The sequence below is a fragment of the Octodon degus genome, unplaced genomic scaffold, assembly GCF_000260255.1.
Source record: "Octodon degus isolate 3935 unplaced genomic scaffold, OctDeg1.0 scaffold00015, whole genome shotgun sequence".
Lineage (NCBI taxonomy): Eukaryota > Metazoa > Chordata > Mammalia > Rodentia > Octodontidae > Octodon > Octodon degus.
Window position 1 is genome coordinate 19,883,238 of NW_004524591.1, and position 24,228 is coordinate 19,907,465.

The 24,228-nt window shown below is 42.2% G+C and overlaps 1 protein-coding gene and 1 non-coding gene across 3 annotated transcripts in view; one reads left to right on the forward strand and one right to left on the reverse strand.

Annotated features, from left to right (window-relative positions):
- The window catches only part of Scrn1 (secernin 1), a 64,625-nt gene that overhangs the window by 16,018 nt on the left and 24,379 nt on the right, over positions 1–24,228 (reverse strand). For both annotated transcript variants that reach the window (XM_023709959.1, XM_004626514.3), the window contains exons 3-5: positions 13,771–13,952; positions 5,482–5,684; positions 1,776–1,970 (exon numbers count right to left, since the gene is read on the reverse strand). In XM_023709959.1, coding sequence (XP_023565727.1) covers positions 1,776–1,970; positions 5,482–5,684; positions 13,771–13,952 — 580 coding nt within the window. The remainder of the gene's footprint in view (positions 1–1,775; positions 1,971–5,481; positions 5,685–13,770; positions 13,953–24,228) is intronic.
- LOC111815415 lies at positions 7,814–7,914 on the forward strand. The gene has a single exon (XR_002820106.1). It is a non-coding gene; the product is annotated as a small nucleolar RNA U13 (small nucleolar RNA).

Below are 24,228 nucleotides of genomic sequence, written 5' to 3' on the forward strand. Positions count from 1 at the left end.
GCTTGCCAGGGAAGCGCTTATTCCACTGAGCCATCCCCCCGACCCTATATTTTCTATCTTAGCTACTCTTTCAGCTTCTTCCATCACTGTACCACATTCTCAGCTCTCCTGTACTCAAGTGAATCAAAACTAATCATTCAGCAACAGTCCATAATGTCTCCAAAATCTCTTCACCTCTTCTCCCCACCGCTGGTATCTTATTTGTCAGAAAAACATGGGGTCAATCTTTCTACAGCATTTTGCACAACCTGGACTCCACAGGTGCTATCTTCCTTGGTTTGTCTGTGTGTTCTTCTATCCTCTGTACCTCCTGAAAATTTGTAGCTAGATTTTAAAACCTTATCAGATTTCAGGCTGGTATTGTGGCAAGACTATCCAATAACCTGCATCAAACTAGTTTTTTTTTTGTTTGTTTGTTTGTTTTTTTAATTAAAACCTTCTAGCTTTCTTTGAAGTTCCCATTAAAAATGAAAACTGTCTTACCTTCCCATCCAAAATACATTACTGAAGTTCTACAACAAAAGTCTTAACATATTCTTCTAAATTAAGGGCCAGGAAACTTTTTTTAAAGAACCAGATAGGAACTATTTTAGGTTTATGGACCATATTGTTTCCAACTCGCCCATTGCAACTGCTCAACCCTGCCATTATAACAAAGCAGCTATAAACGATACATAAATAAAAGGTAGTGAGATCCTAAATGTTCCCAAAGGCTCATGCATTAAGACTTAGTCAGCAGACGGTTGCTCTACTGAGAGGAGGCAGAGCCTTAGGAGCGAAGGATATTGGGACAGCAGTGCTCGCTGGCTCTCTCTTCTGTCTACCTCCCACCTTTCTTTCCTTCCCATCATGAGATGAGCATTTTCCTTACCATGTCTTCCCTGCCTCACCTCAAAACCAACAACAAGGAACCAACTTCCATGAACTGAAATCATGAATCAAACTAAAACGTTCTTCCTTATAAGTTGTTTATGTCAGGTATTTTGTCACAGTGACACAAAGCTAATAGTGTGATCATTTTCTAATTAAATCATATTTACAAAATAGGCACCTGCTATAGGATATAGTTTGCGGATATCAGTTCTAGATGGTCAAAACTTTGACTTACTAAATATTTGTACAACTAGCAAATACAAAACGTGACCACCATGAGATTTTTGGAAGAGGTTCTATTTGGATACAAAAGTAACAAGCCATCTAGCCAATATATTTACTTAAATATGGATTCTGATTTTAAGTCCATGACTGGGTAGCAGATAGAATGTGAAGAGAATGTAAGACAACAATTCAACTCAACAAACATTCATAAAACAGAGGGCCACGCCACGATCACAAAAGGAACCTCAGATAAGCAAAAGATGACATCCGCTCTTAAGGCCCAGAAAGATAATAAGAGTGGGCAAGGAGAAAAAAAGGGGGGAAAAATATATATATATATACACATATGTATAGGAAAAAACTAAGTCAAATATATCAATTCTGAGCTCTGAGGAGGGCTCTCGTAGTATAACAAAGGACAACACAACAACATTGATGATTAAAGGGGAGATGGTATCAACAGAAACAAGAAACCTCCATGGATAAGGGAGCACTGTGTAAAACTAAGTACAAACTGACCTCTTGCCAGCACACCAGGGGCTTTTGGTACACGTTGGCTACTCCACACAGTCCACTACTCTCTACTCTTCCTCTTTGTTCACCCTCCTAAATTCAGTTTTCTGGAATTGCCATAAGACAACAGGTATAGGAAGGAAAGTCATAAAGGTTAAATGCACCTTCTTGCTTTTCTAAGCTCTCTCTGCCTGCACAGCAGTCCAGGTGGTCATCAGCTGGAGAAAACACCTGGGAAAAGTTGAACTCGTCCTCTCCTGTCCACCAGCCTTGACTCTGAGCATAAGTTCTGAGTTCAGGATGCTCCGCGTCCATTTTAGTGGTCAGTGAAAGTTGGTTGCAAATGCACTTCACTCCCTCTGTAGAGAGTGCAAAACCCAGTTAGTAGAAAATATAGTTATTGAGACTTAATCAAGAAATGGAAATTTATAGAGAATCTTTTCCCATAACCCTGACTTTACAGGGAAAGATCGGTTCAGTTTTTGAAGGAAGAAATACAGTGCTTGGTCCCCTTACAAAAGACCTTTTAAAAGGTTTGAACAGTACTGACTAGATATTTTCACATTGTAAATGAATAGCAACATTACTGGTCATGATTTCATGATCAAAAGAGATATGGGAGGCTTTTCATTCTACCTAGAAAATGATATTAAAACATATTTACAAAACAGGCACCTGCTATAGGATATAGTTTGCTGATACCAGTTCTAAATGGTCAAAAGTTTGACTTACTAAAGATATGTACAACTAGCAAATATAAAATGGGACCACCATGAGATTTTTGGAAGCGCTTCTATTCAGGTACAAAAGTAACAAGCCATCTAGCCAATACATTTACTTGGATATGCATTCTGATTTTAAGTCCATAGCTGGGTAGCAAAGAGAATGTTATGGTTTATATCTAGTTGACCCCCAACCAAAGCCTCATGCAGTCATGGGGTGGGCTTCTAGAGTTCATCACTGACTCAAGGGCCAATGCTGGGATTACGGGTACGAGCGCAGCACTCACCTCAGGGTGGGTAGACTGCATACAATAGCAGGGAGGGAGAGAGGCTTGCTCCTGGCTGCTCCCCTCTTTTTGTTCTTGCTGCTTTTGCTACTTTCCCTCTGCCTTGAACTGCTGCCCTCTGCCATGTGCCACTCTGCCTTGCAGCCGGCTGTGTATAGACTGAAAGCGCCACAAACTGAGGGCTAAATAAACCTTTCCTTCCTTAATTCTGAGCATCAGGTATTTTCTCTCAGCAACGAGAGAAACCCCAAGCACACAGTACTTTTAAAAAAAAAAAAAAAGGAAAGGTTTCTTCAAAGAGATATCCTGCTAACAAGAGAAATCTGTAAGAGATTCCTCCATGGGAATGCTCTATAGCACCCACATGCTCCTTGTTCCCACCTTGATTCTTTGACACATGGAAGAACGCTTTATACCACTCATTGTCCAAATACACAGTTTTCTACAAAAAAAAAAAAAAAAAAAAATCCAAACCAGATGCTTCTTCATTCAGCTTTTTAAAGTTCTCAATATTTAGAACAACACAGTGGCAATGAGAATGAATCACTTGAAAATAGCAGACAGTACTTGCATATGTATGTGTCTGGGTGTATCCATGTGTGTGTGTGAAAAATATATGAGAATGTTTTTTTCCCATAAAAACAAAAGTATAGCTGAAGAGATCTAGAATCTGAAATGTCTGCATTCTGAATATGCTTCTTTGATGACAGAGTTAGGACAGAAATCCGCATCAGCCAGCAGACTTACCACATGCTCTGCAAAGCATGAGCTCAGATACACAGAATGATTTGATCTTCAAAGTTCAATATGCTATCCAGGGTGCAAACAGCAGCCTAAACAGTGCTATGTCCCAAAGGTCATTCGGAGCTGCTGCACTAAGCGAGCCTGCTGACACCTTCTAGGCTCTTGGAGAATAAAGTGAGGGGAACAGAGCTCAGCCTACAAGATGCAATAAAGCCATTCCTGCCAGAAACCTAGGCTTTGGAGGCAGGATCGGGGCTAGACTGAGTGCTTCCAGTACATTTTGCTCTACGATATACACTTCTAAAGTAAGCACTTCTGGATGATAGGCATGGTCCTTTGCTATTTGTTTTTCCAGAGGGCACTACAAAATTACAATTAGAAACAATTAAAAAATAGTTTTGGCCTAAGCAAATGACTTTTGACATCATTCTTACTAAGCTAACAAAAAAAGAAAAGTTCATGTAAACAACTCCACGGATGTTATTTTCTTAGAGGACTGATTTATAGTAGATATTTGCTTTCAAGAACCAGCGTTTAGAGGACAGAGTGCATTAAACCCAACTGCCATCAATCACATGGGTTGCTGGGATCAGAGGACATGAAATCAATGAGTCCAAGAAATGGCTGGGGGTTTTTACTTAAATGTTTAGTGAAAGACAATACTCATTCTGTGGAGATGGATTTTTTAAGTTATTACAGAGAAGGGAAGCTTAGCCTTTGAAATGTAGCTATAGATCAAAAAGTGTTAGAGTCTACTTAAAAGCAATCTGAGTGCCTTGAAGCATGGCCCACAACCCTTCTTGATGGAGCCACTTGACAGTAAGCCTTTGTCTTAGAAGGGCTTTGTATAAAGGAGTTTTAAGTTGTCTGTCTCTGTCCTATAATCACACAAGGCAAGACTCTGCTAGATGTATGTAGGGCAGACCAGGGTGGGAACACTCCCTGCGGCTGTTGATGGCGCCACTAACTTCTCCTCCAAGGAGACACAGGCTTTCACAGCTTGGCCAAGAAAGCACAGTCAATTTCTCTGCCTCAGTGAGGCTACTTTGTACTGGTTTTAACACAGCCATCAAACTCTGATCACTGGGCTTTTTGAATAGGCAACAGGTATGACTCCCAGTAAAAATGGGGCAGATCTGCTTCTAACTCAAGTCACATCTGGTTCCAACAGCAGTCAGGCAGGGATAGAAAACATGTTTCACTCTTCTGTTTAACAGAAAAGGGTTGCAAGGTAAAACATAGGCCAAATAGAGGCTTAACAAGAGAAGAATGTGGTGATCTACCAGCCATGTCTACCACAGACACCAGAAAGGGAAAGGCAGCACACGTGTCATGTGTATATCATCCTGTCCTGAGGAATGTAAGAGGAACGGCACAGGCCAACTCTCTCTTACACCTATTTAGTCCTCCTGGAGGCCTTTTTCCCATCCTGGGATCCCTTTTTATCTAGAATATGAGGGCACGGAGGTGATATGCTGAGACCACCATGCTTGGCTCTAACAATTCCTCCCCAGTGCTGTCTCTGAAGCAAGATGCTGCATAGCAGTTCTACAGACACTAAATCCTGTGTGGCTCATCCAGTTCTCTGCATTTCCAGGAACATTATGTCACAGAGAAATTGCCTGGTTGGCCCAGCGAGGCATTCAGCAGTGTTCACACAGACCCTAACTCCTATTTTAGAGCAAGATTCCAAGCACAGAGAGCTACAGGGCTGGAAGGTGACCAGAGACAACCTCCCACTGAAGGGATCCATAATAGTATAAATGAAGAGCCACCACATCCTGGTCAATTGACAGAGTAATGGTTTGAGTCATGGTTTTGAGTCATTGAGCTGATGATCAGAACTGAATCCTTCTCAGGAATCAAATAGGAAATATGAAACGTTCAGAGTGTCATTCCCCAGGGTCAACATTACTTCACTCTGAATTTGGAGACTTCAGGTTCACATCTGGACAGAGATGTCCATGACTAAGAAATGTGCTTAATCATGGGAGCCAGCTCAGACAGGGGCAGCACTTCAGCATACACCTGCATGTCTGGGTCTGCTGCTATATGTCCAGCCAAACTTTACCCTTAAAAAGAATGCACTCAACCCTTCCACCTGCACACCCACTCACCCGTGACTTTCTCAGCAGCCCAGTACTTCCCTACGGTCTCAAGCACCCAGGCTTCCTCACGATCCACAATCAGGTATGCACTTTGGAAGCTATGGCAGGAGCTGGCATCTTCATAGTAATTCCCACCTTGTCCGTGTTCTTCCAACAAGGAGACAATGACATCTAAGGCTTCCTTAGCTGTTGCCCCTCTTTCTAAACCAAGCCTGCAGTAAAGAAAAGAAAAATGTGCCTCTGTCATTTCATACCACATGATTATTACCATAGCAACCAAAGACTGGAGTAAGGCTGAGTCCTTAAGCATGCCATCAGGCATAAGAATGCTAAATATGCAGATTAATATGCAAATTGATCAGCCATACTTTAGTTGAAAATACCTTTCTCACATATTCAGTTACCAATCATGAGGATGTTTAACATGTTTCCAAATCATCTTTCTGGGAAGACAGAAAAGATGGGAAGTTACTCATTTCTTCCTCTGGAAAAGAAGATCAGCCCTTCCTATTTCTTAGCTGGCTCTCTTGTCAGGCAGGCCCCGTTACTATGGCACACACCTCCTCCTGACTGCAACCTAAGAAAAAGAGATCTCTTTTGGATCTGATAAGGTCAGTCAAATCCCCTCAGGATTTATTCTGAGATCCTATACCTCAGATTGTAGAACCTTTGTCAGTGTCAGCCATGTGGATGAGTCACGGCCATTGCTTGGCCAGTGTGCTCTCTGTGAAAGCCTGAGAGAGTGTTTTCTCCCCATGTGACTCTCCTTAGGCACACTCTACATCATCGATCACTTTCCTCTTTGGCCCCATAATCTTCTTGATCAGAAAATTTGGGACACTACTGAGTTACATGACGTTACAGCACAAGTTCTCATATGTCCTGAGTCTTAATTGACCTTAGAAGGCTAGGGCCAAAATGTTGGCTTTCCTTGCAGCCCTCCTTTTTCTCTAATTTTGGTCTGCAAACTACAACTCATTGCATAGGTCCTGCTTTACCTTGGTCTTAACCATCCAGCAGAAAAGTATAAAACTGAAGTATAAGAAATAAAGCCATGGTGCTATGTTGAGCTGTAGTGGACTCAGGTCAACAATTTCTGACATTGCCAGTGAAGTGGAAGACCCAATACTATTATGGACTACTGAACTCTTTTAGAATATTTTGCTGAGTTTATACACCTATAATACTCAAATAATGGAACTTAACAAAAAAAGGGGGATACAGATGAATGTCCATTTTGCATCTGTGTATTCAAAGTGGTTAGGATAGATATATAGTTACATTCTCTTAATGAATAGAGAGATTTGTTCTAATAGTGTTTGTAAATAGGATATCATGTCCACATCTTGTACAGCAAATAACCACTAGGAAGAATATATGCAATGTGTTAATTATTGAAACTGTCCTACCAATTTGGTTTGAAACTGTCTCATTGCTATTTGCTTCTCAATAAAATTATGGAAAAACAGAAAAAGAAATCTCTGCCCTGCCCACACACACAAAATGCTAGCACCTTGATCATGGGCTTCCAAGCTTCCACAAGTGCAAGCAATTTATGCTCTTTGCAAGCCATCCTTTTTAATGGTGTTTGTTAAAGCAGCCTGAACAGCCTAAGATAGTAATAAGACTGCTTACTGGCCATTGTGCTGTATGCATATAATTTGCTCCGAGGACTCATTAGGAATGGGTGCTGATTAGGACATGATCGGTCCCTTTTCTACATATTTCCACACTTTCCACACTTTCTTAAGTAATGTGGTCTTCCAACTTTTTAGTTCCCTATTGATAAAGTAAAATGGTACTGCTTCCCTCTGAGACGGATATGGAAGAGGACGGCAATAAGTACTCAGTTCATTTACTCATCTGTTCATTCCAAATCTAATTCTTTTTTTTTTTTTTTTTTTCAGAACCAGGGATTGAACTCAGGCCCTTGCGCTTGCCAGGGAAGCACTTATTCCACTGAACAATAAGCGCTTCCAATTCTAATTCTGCTGGCAAGAGCTAAAGTCTTAGAACAGGGACAACAGAGTTACCAAGATGGTGGTATAAGCCTCTTCCTGGCAAATTCTTCAGCTTTAAAACTAACAGCTACTAAGATTCACCCAATTCAATACTTCCTGAAGGGACATTCCATGGTGCTGTCACAGAGAAGAAAAAATGATGAAACTATAATCTATGGATTTAGTCTCATAACTGGATTTTTATTTTAATTGGATCACTATGTACAAATTCACTTGACATTTCTCATTTTTAGCTTGCTTAGAAAGACGTGGTTACAAAGCTGAGATTTACAAAGCTAGATCCTAAGCCCTAGGGGAGTGATAAAAAAAAAATAAACCTGATCCTTTTGTGCCCCGTAAGCATAACTGGGTTTCCATACTGCTGTGTGAGATATGCCTACTTCAAATCTTGTTGCGCCATTGGCTCATTATCCATCTGACATGAAAAAAATCTATCAATCCATTGACACATCAAAGTACGTAGACTTTTCCCTTGGAAATGTTGTCTTCTCCAAAGAGGACTAGCAAAAGCAAATGGGCTTACTATCTTGAGGATAAGGAGCAAACAAGTACACTGTGAGACATCTCATCACCCAGAGCTGAGCATCTTGCAGGGGCCCTGATCACAAGGCCCCATAAACACATTCCAGGAAGATCCCTGCCCTATGGCCTTCAAGGAGCACCAGGGTACCCATATGAATGTGTGCTAGAAACATATGGCTACCGGGCCTTGTGCAACAGCCCCATCTGTGGAAGTTGCAATTTCTCTTCTGTAGTTTCCAATTCTCTCTCCTGATGTGCTGCTTGTTTAGGTCCACTGAGACCCCCATTATACTTGGCCTCCACCCTGATCTTGATGCCCTCCAGGCAGAGTAGGAACTCAGCACCCACCCTACAGACATAATTCTGATGGATCTGGAGTAAAAGATACTCCCTAGACCCTCACGCCCATGACTGATCTGAAAAAGATACTCATGTCTGGTCTCCTGGCCATGCGATGAGGCCAGACTGGCCCTCTCCAAAGCACAGACATCATGAAGAATAGCAGAGTTACAAGCTCTCCACCCAAGACTGAGAGATGCAGCTGAACCCCGCATCACTAGGCATTGAGGAGATGCCAGAGAGATCAGCCTACGGGCACCCAACCACACGCTACCCAACACCTAAAAGGCCATGTTGAAGATGTTCCCAACTTTTCACATCCCAGATGGGGTGAATTCACGTGATTCTAAATTCACTTTGGCTTAACCCAAGCAGGACCAGGACAGAGGAAGAGATGAGACTAAAGGGGCCGAGGTTATAATCTCACTCTAACATCTACCCCCTGTGCAGTTCAAGTGCTTCTAAAGTGCATGCTTTCTCCATGTTATTCTGTGTCTGGGTGTCAGATGCCCGGAATTCAATTCTTAGTTTTACAGAAACCTCTGTATTTGGCTCTGTGGCCTTCTCACAGGTATGTCTAGCACATCCTGCCAGTTCCCAAAAAGTAGACACAGCTCACTAAAGAAGATGAGAAATATCTCCATTTTTGTTTAGGAACTCTGACTGATAGCCTAGGGGGATCCTATCCATTTTTATCCCATATAAGTTAAACTAAGTTAGAACTAGGTTTTCTGTGGATATATAATTGCTGCCCTGCAGAAAATAATGAAAATAGTCAATCCTCTCTCCTTGAAGGGACAAGCCTCTTTTCTTACAGGGGTCATCTGGAAATTACTGTCCTTTCTCCCCACAAGCAACAATTCTACAAGGCCTCTCTGGGCTCGTAGCCTTTTGGATATTAAAGGATTCCAACTGTTCAGTCAGAGGGTGGGAAGCAGGGAGGTAATGCTGTGGAATGATGTGTGCGTCCCCCTCAGCACTCCTGTACTGAGGCCAATCCCCAGTGTGATGATATTTAGAGGTGGGGCCTTTGAGAGGTCATGAAGAACTAAATCATGAGATGGAGCCCTCAGGAGGGGATTAAGGTTTCTATAAGAAAATAGTCTGGAGGTGGGCATGGTAGTCCTAGCAATCTTGAGGCAGAGGCAAGAGGGTCACAGTGAGTTCAAGGTCAGCCTGGACTACACACCAAGACTTTTTCTCAATGAATAAATAAATAAATAAACCCAAAAGCCAAAATGACAACAGCAAAGAGAGCCTGTCCCCTTCTGCCATTTGCCACGCTGGGCACAAATAGTGGACGGCCATCTGTGGCCAAGAACATGAGTCCTCACCAGACACAGGGTCTTCTAGCATCCTGACCTCAAACTCAGCTTCCAGAACTGAGAAATAAACATATGTCATTTAAACCTCAGTCTATGGCATATTTCTTATAGCACCCAAAACAAAGAAGGTGAGATGTTAATGTAAGAAGAAAATGAAGTAGATGATTTGATGTGTTAAAAATTATAGAACTTAATTGCTTTTGCCTGAGGCCTTGCACTAGGACCCTACAAATCTGACCAGCCCAAAATAGTCACTCATGCTCAATGCCCCCTTAAGGAAGCAGAAAACTCCAATAGACTAGTTTTTTGTAAAAACAAAACAAAAGCAACAAGAAAAAAATCTACTTTAGTCAACACAGTAAGGAAGCCTCTTCTATTTTAACTCTTACCAAAAAAAAAAAAAGGAACCTGAAGTGACCTAGTGGAAACCTATCAGGTTTGGTTTTTTCCTACTGTTGGGTTCTATTTTTTTTCCATTTTATAAAAGTCACTGTTCCTTTATTACCTGGCAGGAGGTCTTATTCTATTTTTTAGAATTAAGGCTGCTATGATTCATGCATCATGAGTAAATGCCAACTTGACCTCCTAAAAAAATGTATTATCACTTTGTCTTTTGACATGGTGAAGAGTGTATGAAGCCTTTTGACTCATCTCCATCTCTCAGAATCTTGCTTTCCATTTCATTAAAAGAAGTAGAGTGAAATCTAATATAGGGTGTGCTGCCTCCCCTCCCTGGTCAGCGGACCTGGTAGCCCTGACTCACTCACTACCTTCTGGGCCTTTTTAATCTCCCTAAGCTTCAAATGCAGGTAAGCACATCTACTTCATTAGGTTGCTGTGAGAGTTAAATGAAATAATACAGAGTATATCTTCCTAGAATGTTAGGGAAATCCTAGTTGTAAATGGGTCCCTCCCTCCTCTAGACATTTACCAGGCCTCTGTTCCAACCATCTGGGCCTATTAAAATGCTGCTGTCATTCATTGATGTCTCCTTGAACTGCAGGTGGATTTCACGTGTGGATGGAAATCACAAAGGCCCGGGGTACCTATGGGGAAAATACTGTGTTCTCTTAACCATTGGCCACAGTCCAAAACACAACTGAAGTAGACTGCAAAATGTAAACAGCCAACTCTCCCAGGAGTAGTCTAGGAAAGAAGGACATTCTATCAGGACAAGTAAGCGCAGAGGAAATAGAGATACCTCAGACACCAATACCTAGGAAGATACTGACCCCAAAACTGAGAAAATGCAAGCAATCCATAGCAAGGTCCTCCTGAAGCAATGCTTTTCAGCTTGCTTTGTGCATCAGCCACACTGGGAGGTCTGGATAAAACAGGCTACCAGATTCAATAAGTGTGGGGTAGGGCCTGAGAATCTGCATTTCTAACAGGTTTCCAGACCACACCTGTTGGCTGTCACAACCACTGCTCCAGAACCCAACTGGTCAAACTAAGCTTTCTAGAGCATCCTGGAAATTAACACAAGAGGCCTTCCAGGTCAGAAGTCACCTGTAGGATTTGGTTAATCTGAAACAGTCCCTTGTGTTCTGATTAGGCTTGAGTGAACTAACTACAGCTGGTTTACAGCTGAAACCGGAAGTTGAGCACCAACATCCACCAGAGGCGCAGACAACCTGTGTTCCACTTTCCTCTTCCAGGAACCTGCCAGTAGTGGGTTCTCTTCACACCCTTTTTTTTTTTTACAAGAGCAAGACAGGCCAGCCAGGGAATGAGATGAATTAAATGACTAATGTTCAGCTATCACCCTGTCATCTCCTCCGTACATCTGTCATTATTCCAGACCTTCCTATCACAATACCAAGTATGTGCCAAATATGCCTTCTCTGTCTCCATCCTTTAGTACTGAAGATCCAAGTCCAACACACCTCCCCAGAGCATCCCAGATGTGCCTAGTCTGGGCAAACTCTGAACACCCAGCAGTGCATGCTGAACACCAGGGCCTGGGACTCTCTGTGCTGTTCACATGACACCACATCTCCCTCCTACTGTCATCTATGAAACCAGTCATAAAACCTGCACTGCTCAATTTTCTGTCTTTTCCCTCCAACCAGACTAAAAATCTCTTTGAAGTTTTAAGCTCCTTTACAAGTCACAGAGTCTGGCAAAAAGGAGATATTCAGAAAAACTCAGTTGCTTTTTTGGTTGATAATCTTGAAAAGATAACTGAGGTTTGAAAGAGAAAAGCATTTTTTCCATCATCCTTTAGAAGTTAACTGTTAAAATGGTGATTTTTTTTGTCAGTTTGTAAGCTTCAGATTACAAACATAACTCAGAACACAAGTTATAAACTGAGCAATTTCAAAAGCATATTCTTTCATTACTAATTCTTCACTTTCAGGATTTCTATTTAGTACAAATGCCAAAAAAAAATATTTGAAGAGCAATCAAAACATAAATTCAAAGGGCCCAGCAAGATAGCTCAGGGGACTAAGTGCCTGCTTAGGCAAGCACAAGGACCAGGGTTCGATCCCCAGTACCATATACCATGCTGGTCCAACCCCAGGGCCCACTGAGCCAGCCCAGGAGACCAGGCGTGGTGGCCCACACCTCTAATCCCAGTGCTGGGAGGCTGAGACAGGAGGATTGCTACGAGTCTGAGCTGTGTAGTGAGACCCTATACCAAATACATAAAGAAAAGAAAACTAAATTCAAAACCTGTCGTTATTCTTACACTTTATTCTGTTAGTCAAGAGCAAAGTGGCTGTAAATAAGAAGCTATTTTTGCCTTTTCCCAGCTTAGGAATGCTGTATGGAGTTTATGAGAACCACGAATAACAAGGAAGGCCTAAAGGCAATATACTACCTAATTGAGGTTGCTACCAGGCAGATGCATTGATTGGCAGAAGTAGTGAGCTGCATAGGCCTCTGCCTAAACGTGCAATTTCCTCCTACAAAACCAGTGCCAAACCTTCTATTGCTTTTCAAGGAAATTAATTTTGGAAAGGTCTTTGGAAGTCATTGGATTAAGGCCTCACATTGAACACCGACAGGAAGTTGGGCCAGAGAGGAGACTTAACTTGGCACACCCACACAAAAGTGAAGACCAGCTCAGCCCCATCTTCATTCAGCTATGTTAGGATTCCGTGTCATTGTTTCAGTTAAAAAAAAAAAAAAAGTCATTTCAGAGGTCTTTTTGTCCTACCCACCCTCTACTTTAGTCTTTCACTCAAAATTCAGCTACTCAGCACCTATTACACACCAGGCACAGTTCCCAGGGCTTGCAGTAAAGGGTTAATAAAGAGCTGAAGGTCCCTGCCTCATCCAGCTTCTGCACCCTGCTCTCTCTGGTTCACGGTGTTCAGGAGGGGAGGGAAAGGAGGAAAAGACAACTGAGATGCAGAAGGAGAAGAAAGGGATCTGTTCTTTTATCTATTTACATATTTTTACATATCTTGACATATTTCAAACACCATTAAAATTCACCCATTTAAACTACACAGCTCAATGAGTTTTAGTCTAACCCCAAAATTGTGCAAGCATCACCATGACCTGAATTTAGAACATTCCAGCACCCCCAAAAGAAACCCTATGCCCAGTAGGAATCACTGTCTACTCTCCCATCCCAAGCCCAACTCTAGGCAACCATTAATTCACTTTCTGCCTTTATGGACTTTCATCTTCTGTATAATTTATACACAATCATACAATGTATGACTTTTGTGACTGGTTTCCCTCACTTAGTATGTTACAAGACTGTTAGGTTGGACCAGGTGTGGCACAGCCTATGCTCCCAGAACTCGGGAGGCTGAGGCAGGAGGACTGCCCTGTGCTGGAGGCCAGCCTGGCCTACACAGTGAGTCCAAGGCCAGCCTGAGCTACATAGTGAGACCCTGTCTCAAGAGAAAAAAAAAAGATCATCATATTGTACCACATAGCAGTATGTGTTTAACTTTGAATAATATTCCGTTCTAACCTACTTTTTTTCCCCCATCATCTCAAAGTTTCCATCCAAGGGTACGTATCATCTTTAGAAGAACTTTTACCAAATATGAGGTTTAGGAGAAAATAAATCTTGCCCTCATTTTCAACATATTCTGGGCAATTATTTCAAAAAAATTACCACATAGTACCTGACCAGATCCATCCCCAGGAAGGCTTCCGTCTCAGCGGCCGGTTCTCGGGCATTGATGGCCTCGTTGGCTATGCACACTCCGTGTTCATTCGCTCCCATTTCCGCCCCCCACAGCCAGGCAGGTCTGCTTATCACTATGGCATGGGTCCTTGGAACTTGGTCGATTGAAATGTAAGTGCACTAAAAAGTGAAGACAGAGAAGAAAGAACCATGACTTATGGGGCATCACTTTTAGTTTCCATCATGAGAGTTACAGAGGCAAACAATGAAAGGTTTTAGGAATCCCCAGCTTTAAAAGCCACCCCAAATCTCAACAGAGCTCAAAGGTTTCTGTGGTACATTTCAGTCCATCTGGTTCAAACCAGCCCATGCAAGTACTTCTGGCCATGCTGTGTGCCCCCTCCGAGCCACGCATCAGCACACGATGGCCCTGAGCACTCCATGGCTGGTCATCTTCACAGTCACAGACTGCCGCCTGCGTGTCCAAACAAACACAGCTGTTTATTCTCATTTGCAAAAACCCTTTGAGATCAATGGCTTCCGAACTTTTCTGACATTACAGAGCTCTTCCTTCAAGAGAAACCTTACCCAGAAGCCTCATGTAGAAAGAAGGTAAAAGGGAGGAAGCTTTGTCTAAAGAAGAGAGTTCTTCTGAGCTCCTGAAATTATCCCTAAGCTGCCTGGAACCCAAGTGATTGCCATGATTGTAGAGACTGGGAAATGATAGTACTGACCCTGAACTACTGCATGAAGTGCTAAATTTCTTTTCTTTTCTTTTCTTTTCTTTTCTTTTCTGTGTGTGTGCACGCACACACACACATACATATGTACATGCATATTTGGTACAGGGTCTTACTACCCAGCTTGGACTTGTAGTGATCCTCCTATTTTCAGCCTCCCCAGCACTAGGATTACAGGTGTGAACCCCCACACCCAATCTCTAAGTGCTAAATTTCTTAGGCTGTGCTTGAACTTGTAACCTCACTGCCTCCTGGGTAACTGTGGCTATGTGCACCATGCCTACTCCATTTGTTAAAATTCAATGCAGCTGTATCATTACAGCTAAGAAAGGTAGTCCACATTGATTCCCCTAACTGCTAAACCTCAGGTAAAAACTGAAAGGGCGTGTAGCACAGGTTGGTTCAGGTGACTTCCTTATCTGCACAACTGATGCCAGGTTGTCAGGAGAAATTCTGACAGGGGTACTGTGATAGACACCCCTGATACACAAGGCAAACTGTAAGCTAATGAAGTCTGGAGGCTGCCAAGGAACTCTTCAGGATTTTTTAGTGTGTGTGTGGCGAGTTGATAATAAAACATACTCCTGAAACATTTTTCCCTATTTAGTTGCCAAAAATTATTTATTTTTACAGATGATTCTTGCAGCACAAAAAGCTGGCCAGAATAGCAATCGCAACCATGCTCCTCTGTGCCTTGCTAAATGAAGCTGAAATTTCTATCTTAAAACTGCAGTCTTCTGTGTACAAATGTTATTTTAGGAATCCTATGGTTTCATTGTCGAGTGGCCCTCACAAGCCCACAGGTCAAATACAGTCTTGGTCCTCAGAGTGGCAGCATTCCAGAGCAGTGGAGCCTTTGAGGGGAGAGGCCTAGTGTGAGGTGCTTAGGTCCTGGGGCATGCTGCAAGGCTGTGAGACTCCAGCTTCCTCCTCTTTCTCCTCTGCTGCCTGGCTCCTGGTGCACACAGCTCTCCTCTGTCACTTGCTCCTGTAAGAAGAAGCTGCCTCACCTTACCTGACCAAAACAATGCGGCCCATCAAGCACTGGCTGAAACCTCCAAAACTATCAGCTAAAATAACTCTTTTCTCAAAGTTAATTAACTCAAGTATATATTATAGAGATGAAAAGCTAACCAATACAGACACTAATCAGGACTTTCCAAAACCCTGTCCTTGATGAGACCAAGGCAAATTCCTTTCTGTCTTTCTTTTTTTATGAATTTAGGACAGGGTCTATAGGGTGGACAGGGTCTCACTATGTAGATCAGACTCATAGTGATTCTCCTGTTTTCAGCTTACCAATAGCTGGGATTACAGGCACATGCCACCAAGCCCAGTCCCCATTGCCCTCTCAGTGCACCCTGGGGGCCGGGCCAGCACAGCAGGCTGGGGATTGAACTCCAGCTTTGCCAAAGCAGGCACTATTAGTCCGCGCACAAGACAAATTTCTGCTTGAAAAGAATAAGTAAATAAGGAATTTCAGCTGGTTAAGCACAGATTCATCATAAAGTCTTTTTATTTTTATTTTTTTTTAATTATTTATTTATTACATTTATTTATTGTGTGTGTGTGTGGCCAGCTCAGCCCACCAGGGTGCGAGGCTGGCTGGCATGTGGTGCTGAAGGATCGAACCGCGGTCCTTGTGTTTTGCCAAGCTTGTTCCAAGTAGCTGCTTTAGACCACTGAGCCATCTCTCCAGCCCGATAAAGTCTTTTTAAAAGACAAGAAAAACCAAAAATAGTAAATGGCTTTATTGATTTGTTCCTCAAATTCATTTTTATGTATTTACTTTTGTTTTACCAATTATTACTCTATAGCCAAGGCCTTTTTATGCCAAGTGCTACCAAAAGAAAAGTGGTGAGGTTGGGCAGCCCCTGTCCTTTGGTTAGGAAAGAAATGCACACAAATTACTATGACCAGCACGCTGACGTGTAAGTGTCACTGAGACCTGTCCATTTACACTGACAGCATCTAGCCCCCTCCTCTAGGCAACTCTGCCCTGTTCTGGCTTTCTTTTTCCCATTGCATTTCATTTATCCTCTTCTAAAGCATTACTTTTTATCTGTGCTTCTTGTGTGTGCTATCTCCCTCCACTAGAATGTAAGCTCCACGAGGGAGGGAAATAGCTCTAGGTTTCATTAATGGACATATCCCAAGGCTGGAAAATGGTAAGCATCAATAAACCTTTATGGTGGATGGATGGATGGATGGATGGATGGATGGATGGATGGATGGATGGGTGGGTGGATGGATGGATGGATGGTTTACAAAGGTCTAAGGGAGTAAAATCAAAATCCAAAGGGAAGAAAGAACACATCTAAGTTGCCAGAGGCTTGAGTAAGGGAGTGACCTTGAAGTTGATACTAAAAGCTGGGGCCAGAACCCAGCTATTCCAGACAGAGTTGTGGGGGAGGGACAGAAATGGGGATGCTCAGCAGGGAGGCCCTTGCTGTGCTGCTGAAGGAGCTCCTATGAAGTCACTGCAGCACAGAACTGCAAAGTCTCAGGAAGGGCTGGCTGATAAAAATGTGGCACACGGAATGTGAAAGACCAGATGGTCCTTGGGGGAGTTCAAAATATATGCAGCCAACCTGACACTTTGCAGGCCAAATTCAGAATGACGCGGAAGGAAGGGATCCCCAAGCGGCCAGATGGGCCAAATCAGCCCCTCCTAAGCCCCAGCTTGAAAGCCAAAGAGCCAAATCCCCCTCACAAGCTGGGGAACCTGAGGGAGCCTGTAACACATACCCCTGGCGGCCTCTCTGTCAAGAACCATAGAAGCCTGGGCCTAACAAGGGCCCTCTGTGACAGCTATTCAGGCCTGCTCCATTGTGTTTTAAATCTGCTAATCACAACCACCTTTGGGGTGTGGGGGCAGGGTGGGAAGGGATGAACGCGCTAGTCTCATAAGACTAGTGATTTAAAATCCCAGTTTGAGAACAAATCTCTCAATATAAGGAACATTTAAACAAGATGTAATTAGCTAAACTTTATAAAGCCAGCCATTTAGAGCCTGAATCTCATGGGCAGACTTTTTGTAAATAAAATTCACTGACCTTGACAATTGCCACATTATTAATGAGTAGAAAAGTGGGATTTGAGGTAGCAGAGGAGGTTTCAAAGAGAAAAATATCCCAAAAGAATAAGAAATCTTTTCAGTGCAGCAAAAGCAATGTAGTGCTCCAAGTCTAAGTCCTAGCTACATTTTTATTAGAAAAGAAAACGTGTTCAATACACAGGTGGCTCTTGACAAAAGTCGTTGGGGTATCAGCTCCCTGTGTGAGAAGGGACCTCAGGAAAAGGATCAGCCTTTGTCTTACTGCACAAGAGCTACTCACACCCTGACTTTCATAAAACAAATCCATCAGCTAATGCCACCTCGGGTGCCAATGCCACATCATCCAAGAATGCCTCAAGGGGGCTGGTGAGATGGTTCAGTGGTCTAAACACCTACTTAGAACAAGCTTAGCAAAGCACAGGGACCACGGTTCAATCCCCCAGCACCACATGCCAGTCAGCCCCACCCCCTAGTGGGCTGAGCTGGCCACACACACACACACATAAATAAATAAATAAAAATTAAAAAAAAAAAAGAATGCCTCAAGTAGGGAGGATGGACCCGAGGCACACTTCCAAATGTCAGCCCTGCCTAACTGCCAAGTCACTGGGTTTTAAAGGAATTGGCTGTCCTGAGCTTGCCACTGTCTGGAGTCTGCAGGGGGACACCTGCCAAAATGGAAGACAGAAAGAATGAGCCTTGGAAAAGCCCTACATACAAAGACAAAGCCAAAATCACTCTGCAGAGTAAACCCTTTATTGTCTTGTGGCTTGGGGTCAACAGTGAAAAGCAAGGTCAGCTTCTAGCTGGCGCCTACGCCACCCACGTTCCAGCACACACTTTCTGGACATCGCCAAGTGAAAGGGGGAATAGAGACGCTGGCACAATAGACATTTCAGTTAATGAAATGCAACCATTGTGCCTTTTTTACTGTACTCAGATGGTGAACACAACCCTGGCACCACCAGCAAAAACCACTGTAGGATGTGTTGATGAGTCAGCTGAACGCCTTAGGGAGCCAGCAGAACAGGCAGGGAAACTGGGATGCTCTAGAGAAACAGCTGTAGTTTTAGGAAATATGCAACTCCAAGCACAACTGGTCGTGATCACTAAGGGGGTTTGCTTCTTTTAAAAAATTTTCTTTACCCCCATGTCTTGCCCACTGTTTGACTGATTGTGTATCCTCAAGGCTCATGAATCTAAGTACAGACTAACAAAATTTAAAGGGCAACCTGGCTGACTACACTTCAGAACTGCTTTGCAGTGCCCTGAAGCTTCATGAGATCTTTAGGCCTGGGCCATGTGGAGTCCTGGGATCAGGAAGAGGTGTGGGGAGGAAGACATGCTGGACAGAAGCTCTCAGCTCAGCCAAGATCTCAAGGAACCCGGGAACACTTCTCACCCTACACAGCCCCCGACCCTGAGAAGAAAACAGAAAGATAGGAAAACAAACCCAGGGAGCTCTACTTCATGTTCAGGTTCAAGAATAATTTGCACTCTCCCTTTGTAAGAAAATAACCTGCAAAATTAAAAGTCAGGTCCCCTCCCCCCCCACACAGAGTCACTCATACCACACACAGAGCCTCTATCTGAACAGCTTTTCTCACAGGGCTGCCAAGCCATCAATAACTCTCAATCTTCTGTTCTTTCTAAAATACCTACATACTGCTTTCTGATTTTCTCTTCCTTCTTTTCCCTACTCTCCCAACCCAGTTTCTCTTTGCTTTTCCAGTTACTTTCCATTTTACAATATCTATCGTTCATTTTGGATTTTATTTACTTTTTCAGCTTCTCACACTAGGGAGACAATATGATGTTTACACGTGTGTCTGGTTTATTTCACTTCTGAGCATGGTCTCAAGGTGCATCCATTTACTATAAAAGTCTCTTGTTTAATCCTTCTTTATGGCTGAGGGATACTCCATTATATAAAAAGACCACATCTATTTTACCCATTTTTTTATCCATTTCTCAATTGATGGGAATTTAGATTGTTTCCAAGATTACAATTGTGCTGCTATAAACATGGGCACACATATATCTCTGTGTATGATGTATGATGTTTTTAATTCTTCTAAAAAGATGCACAGAAGGGGCATAGCTGGGTCAAATTGGACAGAATGATTTTTGAATGTGGTTATCTTCAAGAAATGAGTTCTTGGGGCCTCAACACTGAAGTATAAAGTTCTAGAGGAACCTCAGGATACAAGAGCTTAAAATACCCTGAAATGGATGAGAACTAAGCAGGTTTTAATGGGAAGGTCTCTTGCTTAAAGCTTAAAAGAAAAGAAAAATACATATGTTAAGGAGTGCTTTTAGGAAAGCTACACAATAATAATTGAGGCTCATACATGTTACTTTCATGGAAAAAAGTAAAAAAGTAAGGCTAGATAGTCATAGTTTTCTATTGATTTGTTCTTAGTATTAGCATAATCACTAGAAGGATGAGCAATAAATTAATTTTTACAAAAAGATATAGATGATCTTTAAAAAGACATAGATGATAGGTATCCAGGTAAGTAAAGTAGGAATGGAAGGAGGAGGATGTCTTAACATGAACCCTTTTAATATCATTTATTTATTTATTTATTTATTTATTTATTTTATGTATTTGGTACAAAGTCTCAATATGCAGCTGGAACTCGTAATGATCCTCCTGTTTTCAGCCTCCCAGCACTGGAATTACAGACGTGTGCCACCAGGCCTGGACTCAGTTACTGACTCAGCATGCCCAGAGGTGGGGCCAGCAAGGCATGTGGTGCTGGAGATTGAACCCTGGTCCCCGCGCTTGCCTAAGCAGGTGCTTAGTCCACCAAACTCTCTCACTGGTCCTTTAATATCATTTAATCTTTGAAACACATTAATATATTATCTACTCAAAATGTAAATTTACATTAAAAAGTATGCTGAAAACTTATAGTTACATAAAATTCACACACAAATATCTACAGAAGCTTTATTCCTAATTGCCAAAACTTGGAAGCATCCAAGACATTCTTCAGTAGGTACTTGGTGAAATAAACTGTAGTACTAACACTGGGATGTTAGTAATAAAAAGATGCACATCATCAAGCCTAGGAAAGTCGTAGAAGAAACCTGCATATTGCTAAATGAAAGAAGCCAACCTGAAAAAGCAACGTACATATGACTCCAGCCACACATTGGCAAAGGCGAGACTATGGAGACAGTGGAAAGATCAGAGTTGCTACAAACTGGGTAAAGGGATGAGCAGAGGAGGAAGGAGCACAGAAGACTTTCAGGGCAGCAAAAGCATTTCTGTGACACTATAATGGTGGCTATGTGTGTGTCAAAACCCACATAATATACCATAGAGAGTAAACCACAAAGTTAATAGAAATGTACTTGTATTCGCTCATCAATTGTACCAAGCGTACCAGACTGATCCAAGAGGTTAATAAAGGGAAGACTGAAGGGCACAGTGAGGGGGTAAATGAGAACTCTCAGTACTTTCTATTAATATTTCTGCAAGTATTAAACTGTTCTTTTTTAAAAAGCCTACTAATTTAAAAAGAAGAAAAGGAAAAAAAAATGAAAAGTGAGCAGGGTGCCAGTTGGGAAGCGTTCTGAACAGCACACACATTCTGGACTTCACCTGCAAAGAAATCACTCTATTTTTTACTAAGAGATTGATGGAGCTGTGTTCTGCAAAGAAAATTCTGATACTGTGCATGGAGAAGGATCCAGGAAACAGACCAGGGACCAATAAGAAGATTACAGCCAAAGGAGGGAGCCAATGAAAGTGCCATAAGAGCCACGAGGTGGAGATGGGGATTCAGGACAAAAAGTAACAGGGTCCAGTGACACCATCCCTATGCATCCAGAAATATGGGAAAATGAAGTTCAGTGTTTCCCCCGGTTTCCAGTGTAAATTCTGTAGCAGATGATGGTCCTGCTAGAGCAACAAGAACAAATGCGATGGAGAAAATGAATTTGGATTTTGTCCTGGGAGGTTATTTTACCTGCAGAATATGCGTGTGGGTATGTTCAGAGGCTGCTCAAAACCCAAGTACAGAACTCAGAAAAGAAGGCAGGGCTGTCCTGGAGACCAATAATGTTATATATTAAACTGTACCTACTTACGTAAGGGCCCATGATTTAACCTACAGGGTCCTTAATAATGTACTATAGGTCAACCAGTAAAAGGAATCTAGTCTCTTTCCTAAAATGACTATAACCACAAAAGTAAAATATCAGGAGTTAAATAAGCTATTGCTTCAAAAATGAAAACTAGCTTTTTTCAAACTGATTATAAATGGCTTAGGTATGTTACAGCTACTATGGCTTCTTAAAAAATAACTCCCAAAATTTAGTAGTATAATTAAAACAACTTCTTACATTCATAGATTGGATAGGCCACGCATGCAGACCACAAACAGTAAGTAAGGTGTGTGTGCCCCATTCCAGTGCTTGGTCTAGAATCATCTGGAAGGTCATTCATTTACCTGTCTAGCAAGTGCCACTAATGGTCCACAAGGACCTGTCTTCTCCATATGAGCCCTGCTGTGTGGACTTGGTATGTGGGCTAATTTGGGCTCTTCCAAGCATGATGGATGGCTGGGTCCCCAGGACTAGGGTCTAAGAAAGCAGACAGACACACAAGCAGAAGCTATATCCTTTAATGACCCAGTCCTGCAGATCATATAGCATCACTATCACATGGTCTACTGCCCAGAGCAATCACACCCTTCACATGGTGGGGTGAAAGATACGGATAAGAACCTCCCTCGCCCATGGAGATGTGCCCGTCACATTTTATGAAGTATATGTGGGATGAGATTTGGTGCAGCTACCTTTGGGGAATTTAAGTCTGCTTGTGTGGAAAGCAAAGTATTGTTTCAGTTTATATTTCTGCAGAGGCAGAAATATCCAGGGAAGACAGACAGGGAATGTCAGGAACAACTCAAGCCAGCGAATTTCATCCATACAGTGTCCACTCCGTTCTGGGAAAAGGGAGAAACATTCAGATGCAAGATCTGCATTTATGAATACTCACTGAAATCTAAGCAGCTCACTAAGAAGTGCCCTTTTGCAGGTACAGGAAAGGCAAGGCTCACTCAATTTCAGAGGCTGGACAGTTGGTGGCTCAACAGGAGAGACAAATGGCTCTGGTGAAAGCCCTGTGGGGGCCACCGTGCTGCTATCCGTAGATGGCCCATGCTAAGTCAACCCCAACCCCACCTGTTCACTTCAGTGATTTGTCAAATTCATCTAAAAGAAGCAGCTCCCATGGAGTTCTGTTGCTCTTTAGTGTTGATCTGTGCCTTCAAGAGACTGAAGTGATTTCAGATGCAGAAAATAAAGTATTATACACATGGATAAATACCCACTTAGCACCAAATATGACAACTAGAACAACTCCATATAGAACACCAAAGAGTAGAGGACTGGAAAGAGCTTGCTCGTTCCCCAGTTCCAAATTTTCCTTCAAATTCTTCTCTTCATCTGAGAATAAACAACTACTATTCAGACACAAACACAAACACACATACACACATTTAAATATATCATAACCAACAAGGTCATTCCATGAATGCAAACATGACTCAGTTTATCAAATAAACAGAAAAAATAGGTAATGTTTTCATAATGAAAAGACCTTCAACAAAATTTAGTGCCTATCCCTGAGTTCTCATTCTTAAAATACTCAAAATAGCAACTTTTCTAGTTTTTGACATGGTAAAACAAAAGGAGCGTCAATCTCAAAGCCAGCATCTTATCTAATAAGGAAGCGCAACAAGCAGCCACATTTGGATATAGGGCAAAGACAAAGACACCCGCAATTTCCTTATTCTTTAGCACCATATCTAAGACATAAGCCAAAGCAATCAGACAAGAAAGCAATTAGACATGTAAGAAGAATCAAAGTACTGTATCTCCACTTGCAGGTGATATAGAAAGAAACATGAAAACCAATGCCAGGAGAATCAATGAAAAAAGCTCAGACAACCAATTTTGTAAAATGGCAGAATACAAAATTAACCCAGTATAACCATCATGAAAGCCTGACAACACGCTCTAGGAGAAATAGACTTTTTATACACTGTTGGTGAGAATGCAAAATGATTGCCCTCAAGCAGGAGGAAATTGGACAATATTTTAGAAATTACATTTTTTTAAAATTACACATTTATTTATCGGTGGCCCAGCAATCTCATTCCGAGGAATCTATCCCCATGAAATAGCAACAAAAATGATATTTTCACAGAACTCAAAATAATCATTGATGGATAACTTTATCATGACCAAAACATGTAAAAATAAGACCAGACACTATAACAAAGGCTCAGGGTTATTTTTACTTCAGCACCATTTACAATAGAAAAAGACTGGAAACTAACCCAAATGTGCAGCAGCATTATGAGGCTGATAAAACTGCGGCACATCCACAGAACGGAACACTATGCAACTCTAAATGACGGATGAAGAACACCTAGATGTACTATATGCTCTGATCGCCAAGATAAGAAGGTTTTAGGGCTGGAGAGATGGCTCAGTGGTCTAAAGCACCTACTTAGAACAAGCTTACCAAAGCATCAGGGATCGCGGTTCAATCCCCCAGCACCACATGCCAGCCAGCCCCCGCCCCCTGGTGGGCTGAGCTGGCCACACACACACACCTCTCTCTCTCTCTCTCTCT